Source organism: Athene noctua, chromosome 26, assembly GCF_965140245.1.
Source record: "Athene noctua chromosome 26, bAthNoc1.hap1.1, whole genome shotgun sequence".
NCBI classification, from domain to species: Eukaryota; Metazoa; Chordata; class Aves; order Strigiformes; family Strigidae; genus Athene; species Athene noctua.
Genome location: NC_134062.1, coordinates 2260826 through 2276009, shown reverse-complemented (window position 1 = coordinate 2276009; position 15184 = coordinate 2260826). Strand labels below are relative to the sequence as shown.

Here is a 15184-nt window from a genome sequence, read left to right as displayed (position 1 = left end):
TTGGTCTAATCCCATTTTTGAACATTCATCAGGAACATAAAACTGGGACTCAGCCCTACTGAGTATCCAGACACGTTAAATACGTTCTCAAGTTTTTGCCCCTCCAGTGAATTCTTCCTAAGCCGTAGCGCACTCAGTGGTGGCTGTATCTTATTCTAAATTGGTTTCCCACTGCCTCTAGGGGCTCTGGTAGCAGCCAGATAGGTGAAATGGCAGGAGCAGCAAACATGAAAAGCTGAGACAGTCAGGGTTAGCACAAGTGATTTCATGCCCCTGCTTTTTTTAAAGCTCCTGGAATTATAGTTTTGGTTTGGCTTTTACCAAAACAAGTCTTGAGACTTGTCTTATCTCTTCTGCAAGTTTGAGGATTTTTCTCCATTTCATGACAGAGGCCTTCCTGTTTTCTCTGATTAACTTCTGCCTGTTTGGGGTATGACAATTGTATCGGCTCTTCTGCGTGGCAAAGTTGAAGGGCCCCAGCTGCACCCAGCGTTCAGGTTATCACTACCTGGAGTTGGAACAGAAGAGGGAGACTAACACATAGAGAAAAGAATACATGCCAGGTCAATTTCCTCAGTATTAAATATGCAGAATACACAACATCAGTTTTGGTTTTGGTGAAATCCAGTGCTTGCCCAGCTCTGAATGTGAAATGGTGTTCACAGCTTGACCCCAATATATGCTGCATTATCACATACACAGAGTAAGATGGGAGCCAGCTCTATCTACCTTTGTTCCAAATTCTTAGAAGGACAAATGTCTCATTTCATCACTAACCTACAATTTACTGTTAACTTTTAAAAGCATAATTCTTTTTTCCTTGGGCTCTCTGAGGACAAACTGCTTTATTAGAACTTTAATTCTTCAGGTAAGTTAGTAGTTTTCTAAGCAAAGATTTCCAGTAAATTAAAAATTGTCTGTTGTTTCTACTTCATCTGAAGGTGAGTGAGAATGTCACTGTGAAACTGCGATTGATGAAGATGCTCAGGAAATAATCTTGAGGCAAAAAAGTAAATCTTAAAGTCTTTATTTGCCAGTCTCCTTATGAAATCTGTTATTCTAAGGGGTTTTCTTTCCCTCCCCAAAGTATGTCTACATCTGTGAGAAACAGAATTCACAAGCTGTTTGATCAACAGGCAGTAAAGATTTTAGGGATCAAACTATACAGGACTGTATAGACATGCACATTCATGTTTCTTCATTGTGTAATTTTCTTTCCTTCTATCTGACCGGAAAACATTCTTCTGCTTTTTTTTTTTGCTAAGAATTTTAATTTATTTTCCTTTGTAAGATGCTCATTTTTGTCCTGACTTATAGTAGCTAAAAACATAAAACTGGCTTGCCTCAGATGAAGAAAGAGTAAGATTTCCTTTATTAAAAGCCAAAATATATTTTAAGACTGATGTAATAGGTTGTGACTTTCATTCTGACTGAAGTTAGAAACTTATCTTCATGGTTTCATCCACTTCATCTTCTCTTGACAGTTTCTTTAGAATTAATTTTCTTAAGCAGCCTTCCTCCTCAAAGGCCAAGAACATTCCTCGTTCTAGGGAGTATTCAAACTTAAAAGCTCTGGAGCTACAAGATGTAAATGTCTTTTTGAAAAAGATTACATTACTTTCACCAGGAATTTCTTTGGGAACTTCTCCTTCCTGAGGAAGAAAAAGGGAATTTGTCAGTCCCAGCACAAGTGCTGAGCAGTTTTGTTTCAGCTCACATGTTTCAAGTCTTAACTGTGCCTACTACTTATATATACATACATAAGGTCTGGAAAGCAGATACTTACCCTAAATCGAACTATCATTTTCCCACATTCTTTCTCACAACACATGTAATAACTTTTATCTTCTACCTGGATGCTGAATGCAACAGGCATCCCTGCTGAAGGTGTGGTGGTTTTGTAGTAGTGAATGTTGAAGTGCATTCCACTGCCTAAATATAAATTGTTTATTATTAGTAGTCTACTCAGGAGAGAGCTGAACAACTTAACCATATTATGCCTTACCATTCCACTGGCAACTGCTGTCTTCCCAGGATACTTTTCCTGACAGGAGAGCCAGGACTTGAATTTTTAAGACTGCTGGTAGCACATACTTGACTTTCTGCAGTCATTCAATAACCAAAATTTGCAGGAAAGCCTGTGAAGTTACCGGTTAGCACGGGTAGGATGTTAAAATCCTTTTACGTGCATGCATAAAGTGAGAATTGGATTTGTAAATAGTCATCTGTAAGTCAGATTGTATCTGTATACATGCAATCTGTAGATACGTATGTTCAACAAATACAGTTCTGAGTGAATTGTTAAGGCGCCCCCCCCCAAATTGAAGCCGAAACTGTAAGTACATTGTTAACTACTGCTGTAAGAAGAAACGAAGAGCTTTTAATGCTAAATACGTTATTTAAACCTAAATTATTTGTTGTAATCCAACACAAAAAACCAAAAAAAGGATAAAGAACTTAGTTTGTGATCAGAGCTAACCAAATATCTTAACAGCCCTTTTCTGCATGGGACATCCTGCAGGCTTCATTCTAATCCAGGAATCTAATCCATTACCAATGCATAAGATAGAAAATTTCATCTCAATTTAGCTGTAGTTTTACAAATTAAGTTTTTTTACTCGCAGTCTTACCATTCAGAGTCAGTGATTACAAAGAGCAAGAGCACATCTAGAATAAAGCAGCAGTGCAGTGGTTACAGTATATGTTTGAAGAATAGCGTACCAGCTTTCATCTCCTGATCTGTCACATCTTCAAAAGCTGCCATGTTTAAATCTGGTCGAACCACAAGCAACTGGCTATTTACATTTCGAAGGACTCTGTGGAGAATTTTCTCCTTACAAAAGGCATCACATTCCAGCCCTGCAGAAATATTAAAAGAGCTGTAATCTCCTCAGATCTTAACAGTTTGCTACAGGGTTAATCTTGTCATTAAGAATACCAGGTGAAATAAATTCTTAGAATAGCAATCCCAAACAAAATGGAGGCCATATCATTCTTTCCACCTCCAGCTTGTAACAACCCCGAAGGGATTTCCTAAAATACAGCAGTCTGTGCATAATCAAGTAAGCTACTGTAGCTATTACTCTCTCTTTTGCCCAACAATTAGAATTGTATTAAAAGGTCTCTCTTGTTAGGGGAGACACTACTCTCTACCTTAGGAAGAAACAAAGCAACATCATCTCTGAGGGCGAAGCTGTAGCTCTCTTCCAGTAGCCATTATCAGTTTGAAAACTCGTTCTCCAAGGCACACAAAGCATTTATGGGTTAGTAAGCACGAGCAGATTAGTCCAGGTAAAATTGATAACGAAGTTAAGAAATTATGAGCTTTCATCTTACCATCATCATCTTGGTTCCAAGCAAGCATTGAAAAAAAAAAAAAAAAAAAAAGGGAAGAAAAAACAACATTAAACTGTGCCCCCACAAAAAAAGCGCCGCTTTCTATCTAGTTTTGTTCTGCAAGGTTGGACACCAGCCAGCCACCTACGCGCTTCAGTTGTGCTCTCCAGCATCACTGACTCACCAGCTGAGCTGTTCTAGCCCCAGAGCCTGTTTTATTTGTGAGCGTAAGAAATAAAATTCAGCAGAATGATGAAACCACCAGTCATCTGAGAACTGGAGTTACCACCAAACCAAGAGGCATGCAAAATGTTTTAGGGTTACTTAAAGGTGAGCAGCTCAGGTCCGTTTAAACCTATAAATCAAGGAATAAACGGCATATCAATTTTTGGTTTTGTTGGCACCTTTATTCTAAGTGAGCAAAAGGACAAGTAACAGTCATTACAAATTGCTTCTAAAGAAGGAACTGTTTTCTGACTAACTTTATCCTGGAAGATCGTAAGTTATCCACTTATTCCCAGTTCACCCCACAGTATTCCAGCCTTTCGGAGTGTCCTTTACAGGAATTTATTGTATGAAGCAACAAATATTTCACTGAGTCAGATACTTGGCTAACAGTACTTCAGACTGAAGCTTATAGGAAAATTACATTAAATCAGACTGATAAAGGAATTGTTTTTAATCAGTATTCAAACCAAAAAAGTTATTAAATGCTTAAGGTGTTCAGCAATAATCTGGTACCGACCTCTTAACACACTGGGACAACTGTCCCAAACTCACTGTTTTTACAGTGAACAGCCTGGCTCCATAATCTAAGAACTCTCACTCATCTAAGTGGGTGAGGATTGCTCAGGTAACACGGGGAGGGGGAAAAACAAGATTCTACAAAACCTGGGATGCCAGCCAAAAAAAAAGGATTGAATTGTGTATCAGATTTTGATATTCTATGCAGAAAGAAGACACCGTGTCTGTCTTTCAGCAGTGGGTAGTAATTACCTGCAAAATAGAGGCAGAAATTTTCTCCAAGTTGTACTGCACACACAAGAATCTCTTCGCCACTCATCTTCACTCTGCCAAACACACCTGGAGAGGATGCAGAGTTAAGAACAAAGCTTCTTGCTCCGTAAAGCAAGGGAGATCGTGGGCTAACTCTCTTCTAGTGCACAATACTGTCACAGGGCTGGCATGTTATCACCGAAGACCAGCAACTTCTGCACCTGAAGGGTTCCAGCCCCAGTTCTACACACTTCAGGGTTAATTTAGAACTAGCCCAGTGCTGCACTGTGCCTCTAACGTCAACATACAACTCCCTCCAGGAACTCCAGAAGAATAATTTGTTTTATCTTTGTTCATATCCTCAACCTCACACATTTGACAGCCAGACAGGTACACGATACTCTTGAGCTTTCTGCCACAGTGACCATTATTTCCGAAGACGTAGACCCAAGCCTTTGAAATTAAATTCCACACCAAAGCGTGCATGCCTCAGATGTAGCGCAGGAAACCAAGAAGTCAAGGACTACTCTAGAGTGGAAGGCACAGGCGGGACTTTGTGACAAAGGAGTAAGGGAAAAGGTGGCCCTTGGTTTAATGGGTAACACACCCAAAGCGACTGCACTTCCTCCCCGGGGTGTAGCGAAGGATTTTTACCGAGCGCGTCTGCAAGGCGCGGCACAAGCTGAAAGTTTTCGGCAGAGTGCGGCAGGTGCTGCGAAATGACTTTCCCCGCGGAGAAGCCGGGATGCGGGGCAGGGGGGAGCGGGGCCGCGACACTCACACACACACACACCCCCCCCCGCACCCGGCACAGGGCGGGGACCGCGCTCGCTCAGGGATGCCCCGTGTCCCCCCCCCGGCGGAGGGCAAAGCTCTGCCGCTTGCTGCGACCGCGGCGCTGGTGCCGGTGCCCCGGCGGACTGTCCCGCCGGCGCTAGGAGGGGGCAGCGGCGGAGCCCCCCCCGCGCCGGCCCGGCCGCTCTCGAAGTTCCGCGGGGCGGCGGTGCCGGGCTGGCGGCGGGACGGACGGGCGAGGGGCCGGACCCCCCCCGCTGCCCCCCCACCCCCCGGGGCGCAGGTTACCTCGGGCGGCGGAGCCGAGAGGCGCGGAGCTGCGCGGGCGCGTCACCGCTGCGCGCTCCCGGCGCCGGGGAGGGGAGCGAGCTCCGCGGCGGTCCGGCGGGGGGGGACGCCTCGGGGGGGGGCAGCTCCGGCGGCTTGCATCACCGCCCGGCGGAGCACGGCGGCTGAACGGGCTGCAGGGAAACTCGGGCTCGCTCTTTCCCAAGATACGTGTCTACGTCGGCATTTATTCTGCGGCACTTCCCCTCCCCGGGGTGAGAGAGCAAATCATGCAAATCACAGGTTAAAGGCATCTTTTTGCTGCTCCCTTTATCTCACGCCCATGTCGTCAGAGGGGGACGTCTTCTCACAACGCCGGCGTGTTGCAGTTTCTTTGCTCGGTCCGCAGTCTCAAGCAGCGGTTTTGAAAGGGGCACTGACCCTCAGCCCGGCGACTTCCCCTTCTCCGCGCTCTTACAAGTTGCTCATAAACTTCGCATCTGCCTCGGAAGAAGCCGGTTTAGGATTGAAAACACATTGCGTGTAGCTAGTTCTTTCTACCGACACCAAGGAACGTGCCGCGAGCGTTTGTAGAAATCTTCCAATTATTTTCCATCCTTTTCATACATAAGTAGCTGCAGGGGAGATAAACTTCTCTCAAAGGAACAACCAGACAGAAACGGTGGCTGTTGGTTGAAGCCAGAGTAATAGATAACTCCTGATATACCAGCTGTAAAATTGTTTCCCAGGTGTTTTAATGGCAACTAAATAAAATGGTTTTAGCCATTACTGAGACCTGACTGCTGCAACTTCAGAGCGTGATGCTTTTCAGAATGTAAGTGCTGCCTTTGGGGGTTGTGGAGTGCTCCCTCTGACAAATGGTGCTGCAATGATAGTGATGGGACAACTAAGGCCGTAAGGAACCCGAAAGCAAACTTAGGGATGGCTAATTAATATTTTATATAGTTTGTAGAACTTGCCAGCATTAGCTGGAATTGCCAGGTCTGGATTTTATGATGCTGCCCAGCAAGGCAATGAGGCCTTCAGCTGTGTAACTCCGTGGGTAAATTTACAAGGCTCAAGTTTTAACACTGGACTAAAGGTGCTGAGGAGGGAAGAGCCACACCAAAACCCATAAAAAATCCAAACCTCAAAAAACCCTCCAACTGAACCTGACATTCTCTTGTCTGTCTGCGTGCCTGTTACTGCTTTGAGGAAAGAAAAAAAAAAAAAGCACGATACGTGTCTGTATGGAATGCTTTAATGTCTATATGATAAAACTAGGGAGATAATTTTGAGGTCAAAGGCACATCTTCCAGCTTCATCTGAAATAATAATCCTAAAAAAATACTGTCTGTTTTACTAATAACAACGGATTTTGACTGTTCTGCCCACAGGGAGCAGTGTATTTTTCTGACACGTTAAGACAAAAACTATGTGCGCTTAGAAATTTCTCTTCTTTCTTTAAAGGTGTTGAAAGAAACTAATGATATTGATTCAGAAGAACTGAAAAAAGCAGAAGAATTCAGCAACAGAGTAAAACCTGTTTCAAACAAATAAAAATACGGTTTTGGCATCTCTTGCTTTCAGATAAGAAGTATATGTCCCCATTTTCAGACACAGTGAATTCTGTCTCAACAGCAATATTGTATCATCCCCTTTCAACTTCCTCTTTTGCTACATGGCATTCAGAACATGCGTGATGTTTACCTAAACCTGTATGCCAGAGAGAGAGACAAATGTGATTTAAACACCTAGGTCTAGCTGATTTCTATCTACAACTGTAATTACAAACTGTAATTGCAAACTGTTCTGCTCGGTACTTGATTTGAATGGTTGGTTCTTACAGGGGGAAAAAAAAAAAAAATTCTTTCTAAATTTAGCTGGCTTCTGATTCTGGTCACCCATTTCTGTACATTTTCCTGATAACCATTTCGTAACAAATAGTTCCTTCCTGTGAAGTACAATCAAATAGCCTCTTGGTCTTTTTCAGCTAAAATAAACAGCTTCAGCCCTTTAAGATTCTACCTATGAGTAATTTCTTCACCTTCTAAATAATATTCATGTCTATTTTCTTCACTCCAACTGACTTTTAACATATTTTGAAAATTTGGGCACCAGAGCTTTATTCAGGAGAGTTCCCCATTTGGGTGATACTGCTTTCATTTCTTGTTCCCAGATACCGAACTTTTAATTCCACAACAAAAAAAAATAATTTTTTTTTAAATTAATGCTGAATTAATGGTTTATTATTTAGCCATTTTTTTCTCATTAAATTTAAACTTACATTCAGTTTAAATTTACATTCAAATTAAATAATATTGTACGTGGAACCAAAATCTGTGCAAAAGCACCAAGAACAATGCCAGTCAGTCAACACTGTTTATTTTGTATTAACTGCTGGCACTAATATTTTTGGCCTATTGACATTCTACAGGAGCTACAGGCCTAGATAACTATGGTTTGGATAATTATGATTATTTTTTTTTAGTCTGAGATTTCTCCATAGACTCACATACACAAAGTACTGAAAGTGGTAAAACAATTCAGATGTTTCATTTATTTTAATTCAGGTGGTCTGTTAATAAAAATAGCATACTAATGGTAACTCAATTAGATAAACACTTTAGGAACATTTTCCTCATGTATTCTTCTGCATCATTTTCTTGAGGTCTAGATAGTATTGCGAGTAACATTAAAATCTCTGATATTTTGGGGGAATTGAATGAAGTGGGCCATGGCAACATATTGAATATTGTTTCTACTTTGGGGAAGTGCTTAGTTCTCATTCTTTCAGTGGTTTAATTTCTTGTCCTGAGCTCTGACTTTCAGAGCCTATTTGGATAAGAAATGTAAGATTAAGATCCTTTCTTCTCTTAAAACCAGAAATCAAAGATGGAAAAATTCCCTTTACTCCAGCATAATTTCAGATCTAGCAATGATTTTCCTCCCTGTAGCTAATGAAGCCAGGATTTAGGAAAGTAGTAACTTGATGCAGCGTTACATGTTTTTGGCTCACAACATGAAGTGCAATACTGACAGAGCTCTTGTGAATCGTTGTGTCAGGTTTCCTCCTGTTGTAAGCAAGCCACCTCATCGTGTAATCTGACTCAGTCATTTCTTGATGAAACCAGATACAGTTTACCTACAGAAGAGCAGCACAACATAAGGAAAATTAAATCTTATTTTTCATTGTTTAGGAAAAAAAGTTGGTCTTGGCAGTCACCTATTTTAGTGGCATTAATCATTTTAGTGACAGTAATCTCCCAGATTTTACTAATTCACGGCTTGTTTTTTGAAATGTATCCATCTGGCCTCGTCTGGCATTTCACTTTCACCCCAGAACGTTCCAGCAATTCCAGTGGTGACAAGGCCCCTCACAGATGCTTCGAAGACAAAATGTGACTGGAATTGTTTGAGTGGACAGTGCGGAGCTTTACATAGCTACAGGTGGTCTCATCGTGCTTTGACTCAGACGTGTCACTGGGGTGAAACGCTCCTTCCTGGGATCGCCGCAGCAAGAGGCGTTTTCGGGGTTTCCTCCTGCCAGAGGTGGGCCCAGCTGTGGCAGCCAGCAGGAGAGGCCTGGCAGCCCCTTTGCGGCAGGCGGGCCGCGGCCCAGGCGCTGAGCCCTGCGCTGCCTGAGCAGAGAGACCCGGGCAGGGGGAGGCCTCCCGGGCGGAGGGGTGCCCCATGTCCTCAAGGGCGGGGGGCACAGGGGAGGCGTAGGCAGAGCTGGGGAGGGACAGACGCTCTTATGGACAAGGCAGACTTGGCCTCAGCAGCCCGAGGCCGAGCTCACGCACCCGCCGGCGCTTCTCGGGGCGCCTGGGCTGTGAGTGCCGGCCCGGGGCCATCCGGGCCTTGGACCCGCTGTCTCCAGCCCCAGTCGGTGCTGTCGCCGTGCTTCGAGGCTCTGCCTCTCCCCAGTGAGGAGGAGAGCTCCTTTGCAGAGGAGCTCACAGAAGTACTGCTTAAAGGATTCACACATTTTTCTATAGGTCTCTTTTCCAGCTGCACAAGCCAACCACTTACCAAATCCAACATTTTATTTCTTAGCAGGCAACGATGACGAGCAACACACAAAAATCTGATGAAAATAGAAGTAAATGTAAAAGCATGGAGGTGAGCGATACTGTATGAGGAAGGGAGGGAGGACCCGGACCCTTCGGGCCCCAGGGGAGCAATACAACCCGCCACCCCCATGTCCTCCTCTGGCGTTGCTAGCGGTTCCTGTCAGGGAGGGAAGGCAGAGAGCTCCATGTCACCTTCCGTAGGTTAAGGGAAATGTTATGACTTTCTTGTGTGAGGAGGCCGTAAAATTTCTCCTAGTGCTCAAAGATCAAAAAGCCTGCAACGCAGTTACGTAGGACTTCTTGAGTGTGAGCTGAAGTACAGCAGGTTTTACAGATAGAAGCAAAACTCTCAAACTGGTGCTTCCCACCCACTCCCCTGGATGCTGTGCCTGCTCACCAGGGATGGCAGTGATGCTGTGAAGCCAACACTTGCACTTTCTCTGAAAACAGTCTCTCAAGATATATTTCAAATGCTTCTTTTTCTCAGTTAAACACTATCTGTGCTAAGCTTGTTTTATGTCGTAGAACCTTTGGGGTTTTTTTTTTTTTATGTGCTCTGTTATTAGAAGGAAGCTTCAGAAAATGCTCAGTTGTCCTCCCTCGACAAAACAGATCCGGCTTTTTCTGAGGGCTCACAGTCCCCTTACAAACTTGAACCACTGGAAGAAGTTTTAGACGGTGATGTATTAAACATACTGAAAGTAACTATGTCATTACCTAACTTGATGTTGAGATGAAAGTTCGTTCAAATGTTTAAATAAAATTACTTCTCTCTTTTAACAGAGATCAACAAAGAAATTATGAACTTGCTATCAAAATATGCTCACACTTTAAGGCAAGTTAACATTGTCCAATTTGTACAGCACCTTTCTAATTTCTCTAGATAAGGATCACTGTGGCTGCAGTTTAGACAGCACTGGAAACTATTGAACACAGATCTTGAAAGAAAAATGCTGTTTTCTGTTACAACAGAGAACTAATTTGGTCAGAAACTGAGCACTGATAACACATTTTTAAGAAAAGCATAAAAGCAGTTCTAAGTAGTGAGAAAGTTAGTGGTGTTTGTATTGATTTTAACTACTGGTTTTTTTCAATTAAGTGAGAGAGCAGCGATGGATGCTTCTTATGTCCAAGAACTTGATGGAATCCTAAAAGAAGCGAGGACCATAGAAAACCACTTAAAGGAGAAAAGAGAGAGTCTGAAACAGAGATTCACCGTGATTGCAAATACTCTGCAAAGCTAAATAGAGCTTGTTAGATTGCAGAAATGCAGAGCAAAACTTGCAGTATATTTCATGAATTAAAATACAAACTATGATGAGTGCTATGATGCATGTTTCATAAATGGCTTATGTAAATATTTCTAGCAGTTCAGGAGACTTTCAACAACGTTAAGCAGCAACTTATGTTTTAAATAGATAGATACAATAGTAGGTAGTTAGTAAAAAACAGTACTAAATACTAGTAGTGGTAGTTAGTAAAAAACAATAGTAAATACCCATTTTAAATCCTATGACTCCAAGGGATACTACACATTAAAACATCTTTTTTTTGTTGGCCCATCTCTTGGGCTGTCCCTGTTCTTCCATCCCTAGAAAATACTGGAAGCATTTAAAAAAGAAAGTAGAATGAATTTTGCATTGCTTGGCTTTAAGGCTGTTGAAGTTCAGTACAGCTGAATTCAGAAGCAGCCATGGTTAAGGATGGGTTTTTTCTTTTATTGTCACAACCAGTCTTGCTCTAGAATGTAGTATGGAAACATTTCTACGAAACAGAATTTTGCAATGTAAGTGGAAAAGGACCTCAGATTATTTCATATTAACCATTTTCTGTTTTTTTTTTTTTTTTTCTTTCTACTTTAGAAAATGTTTTGGTGCTAAAATCATAATACAATGTACTTGCACTCTTATTTCCATTTTGTCTCCGAATAGAAATAAATTGAAAAGAAAGTTTAGAAATAGGAGAGTTCTATTAAGAATACTGCTTTGGGAAATGTATAAAAGAGGTGTAAAGTCTTAATTTGAAAATATATTTTAATACAAAACCAAGGCCCTTTTGATATAAAAGCACATCATCAAAACTTTGCTGGTAATGTCAATAAATAACTAGATAATGTTAACATAATCTAGAATTACACTTCTCTTTTATTCTTTTTAGATACATCACTATTGTTTGCTGTATATCCAGTTTATTTAAGGATGCTTATGGAGGTTTTGGAGCACTTTTTCTTTCTTGTCATTTGACTGTCAAAAAAGATGAAAAATAAAATGTACAAAGCATCATTTGTGCAAATTGTGTGGCTAATGTAATAAAGAAAAGTTCTAGATAGCCCTGTTGGTAGCATAAGATATATTTGTATCTTTACACCAGTACTGTGTATTAATTTTCTCTTTAAATCCTTTCAGATTCAATCAATCCTCTTTTCCCCCTCTTGTTAGATAAGTCACAAGCAAATGTGGTACCTGTCAAACTGATAGTATTTAAAACAAATAATGAGAGAAACGACATCTAGGGAGAGATATTCCAAGGTATTTCGATACCTAAAGATGCAGATATGTACTTAGTAGGATTTTTCAAAGTGCCTAAGCACGTAAGTGCCTTAACACGCTCAGGCATTTTTGAAAATCCCATAAGGTGCCTATCTGCATCTTTAGCATCTAAAGACTTTCAAAAATCTCACCACTAGTCTACAACATATTTACCCGTCTCTTACTTTTTTCCTAATAATTGCCTCTCATTTTGTAATCAGTCTTGGTAATGCTGTTTAAACAGAAGAAAGTGGGAGAAAAAGAAGGTTTTGGAAGTTAAATTTTCTAGAACATTGTGCTAAGTGTTTCTAAAATCTACGAGCATCTATAATAATGACAAAAAGCGGAGTTTTAAATTGTCATGTATGAAGTATCTGAATTTAGAAATTCACCTGTAGTTATTCATGTAAGTCTTGAAAGAAAAATTACACAAATTTAATTACTGTTAAATATTTGCCTGTTAGTGAAGTCAGAAGCTTGCTGCATTTTATCTCTGCTTGGGAAAATTATGCAACCTTTTTAGATCACCTGGAGTTAGATCATCTAGATTTAGTTTATGTGGCTAATATATCCAAGTTGCAAACCTTTGGCTTTAGTATTATTAAGAAACAGAACTTAGAAAACTATTGGATCATATAAACTTAAATTTCTTCTCTTGGGAGATGATGAGGAGGGCACAGACCCATGTTGTTACTTCACGGGAGTTTGCTCCATTTTAAAACTTCATAAAGTCCAATAAAAATGAGTAAAACTATAGTTAGAAGAACGAAGAACTGCTTAGTCTGGTGTTCAAGTGCAGTTAAATTCAAGGTGTACCTCTCTAAATGATGACTCTTGGTTTTCTACAGTGATTTCTTAAGCAGTTGGTTGTCATTGCATGTTATGATTTAGTCTGGGATCTTTGTGGCGTTATGGGGATTTTAGAATTTGAAGAGACATTACAGTAAAGTCAGTAAGTATGGCCACAGTAACCGAGCTGAGATTATCAACAGTGTGGTTATGCTTATTAAAGGAAAGTAATTCATAGCTTGGTAAGATTTTGAAATAGGTGTTTTTAAAAATCAGGTTTAAATTGCTAAAAGCATCAACTTCTGTTTTTGCTGCATGAATCTATGTGAGGATAGGTATAAAAATAACTACTGACCAAGTAAAATGTATAAAATACGTAGTTCTATAAAGTTCCAGCTTGAAATGCTAAGTTCAGAAATTTTAAAATGTCCATTGAAAATAAACCAGACCCTTTTGAAGTTAAAAAATACTTCAGCGATGGAAATACCCACTTACTGTTTGTTTTCGTACATAAATATCTTTCTGTTTAAAAGGGAGCCTTCCATAATTACTTTTCAGGTTAAAAATACAGTGTTTTTCTGTTGGCTGCCCTTCAGTGTTCTGCACAATGTCTCTATATATGGGAATACTCATTACACAGTTTTTCTTCTAAACCATTAGAAAATTTTACCGTTTTCCTATTTGCCTACAGTTTGTTTACCGTGCTAAAGGTGTTTCTGCACTGATTGCCTCTCTCACGTATTGTGGTATTGGGAGAAACAAACCAAATTTTTTACTCTCTCCTGATGTGAAACTAAAAACTCATTGATTCCATCTCTGAGGAATGAGCTACCCGTGAAATCCAGCTGGCACCCATCCCATCACTGTCTGCTTTCCAGTTTTACTGAAAGAGGTTTGAACAGAAAATTAATTGGCTTTAAAGCTGCCAAATCTGATAAGCAAAGCTCAGCTGTTAACTATGTTTTCTTTAAGCATCTCCTCCTGTTGTTTAAGCTGCAGCGCCTTAGTAAATTAACAAGAACATCTAAGATGACAGATCAGTAACAATATCAATGTGGTTTTTTTTTTCCTTAAATGTGGAAACAGACAAAATTTAGACCCTCTTGAAGTCAATGGGATTATTTGACAGTGACTGTCTTTTGAATTTCTGAGCTTGGTGGTACCTCCACAATCTAGAAAGTCTAAGTGATGAAAAACTAATACTCCATTCCTTTCATTGCTCTTTTATTATCTAAAAGCTAAAAATGGAAAAGAACAGATAATGCAGAGACAGCCTGGGTATTCAGTGAAGAGAATTCTTCCCTGAGAAAAGGCTACTTGTGACTTTATTTAAAATGAAACTGCATTTTAGCATAGATGTAGGAATGTGGATCATAGTAAAAAAAGACCAAATCGAGTAGGGTGGTAGATGTGTTTAAGGCTCATGACATTCTGTCTAGAACTCATCAGAATTCAGTTTTGCTAATCACAGAATATGCTTTGTCTTTGAAAACCATCGGGCAGCATTGGAAAAGAGCAGAGTGAGTGTTTTACATCATCAGGGTGAATAGCCAGAAAAAAAGGAGGGCAAAGAATGATAGAGCAATCAGCCTATCTCCCATTCTGTAGAGAGTCTGAAGTAAATTTCCTAACAATGACTTTATAATCACTTGGGGAACAATAAATTAAAAAAAAAAAAAAAAAAAAAAGGGGGGGGGGAATTCCCTTATCAGAATAACTGACTTAATACGAGAAAATGACAGATGAGGTATAGCTTGATGCAAGATAACTGACACCGTCCTGTGTGATACTATATATAAATGAGAGCAACCAGGCAGTACGGGCCACATGAATGAGTGAAAAGGTCAATGAAAAGAATACTACTTTTTTCTAAAAGGCCCAGATGGCATCCTACAGTGATCTGCTTCAAGCCTTTCTTATTCCATATTATCCTGAATGATTCAGAAGAAGGACATTAGAGCACAGAATTCATTTTTTGTATGGCAGCAAGCTACCAGAGATCACAAATGCTATCAAACATTGAAAAGTCACTGTGATCTCAATAATCTGAAGGCTAATCTGAAATCAAGATAAAATTCAAAAGAGACAAGGGAAAAGCACTGTGCTTAGCAAAGGGAATCATATGTTACAAACCAGAACAATAGCTAGAGTTGGTATGATGTTATTGTGTGGTAAAAGCTGTGTTAGCTGTAGAGTAGCAGGGGAGACATAAAAGGATCATTGTTCTCTGCGCTCGTTTGATCTTAGTTGGAGATGGGTCTGCTTATTGAAAGTGGGCAGAGTGGGAAACAGGAATAATAAAGGGTGAAGAAAACACGATCTGTGAGGCAGGGTTGAAGCAGCTGAGTTTGTTTCATTTAGAGAAAGCACAAATCAAGGGAAGGCATGATCACAGAT

General features: G+C 40.5%; 2 protein-coding genes across 2 annotated transcripts; one reads left to right on the top strand and one right to left on the bottom strand.

Annotated features, from left to right (window-relative positions):
• Window positions 1-1030: 1030 nt before the first annotated feature.
• IL18 (interleukin 18) lies at window positions 1031-5931 on the bottom strand. Its single transcript, XM_074927419.1, has 6 exons — window positions 5416-5931; window positions 4333-4419; window positions 3337-3345; window positions 2722-2859; window positions 1787-1932; window positions 1031-1652 (listed from the first exon to the last, which is right to left on the bottom strand). The coding sequence occupies exons 2-6, from the start codon at window positions 4397-4399 to the stop codon at window positions 1437-1439; spliced, it is 576 nt and encodes a 191-aa protein (XP_074783520.1). The 5' UTR covers window positions 4400-4419; window positions 5416-5931; the 3' UTR covers window positions 1031-1436.
• A 3552-nt stretch (window positions 5932-9483) lies between these two features.
• On the top strand, window positions 9484-11684 carry TEX12 (testis expressed 12). Its single transcript, XM_074927258.1, has 4 exons — window positions 9484-9519; window positions 10037-10148; window positions 10254-10305; window positions 10570-11684. The coding sequence occupies exons 1-4, from the start codon at window positions 9514-9516 to the stop codon at window positions 10712-10714; spliced, it is 315 nt and encodes a 104-aa protein (XP_074783359.1). The 5' UTR covers window positions 9484-9513; the 3' UTR covers window positions 10715-11684.
• The last annotated feature ends 3500 nt before the right edge of the window (window positions 11685-15184 follow it).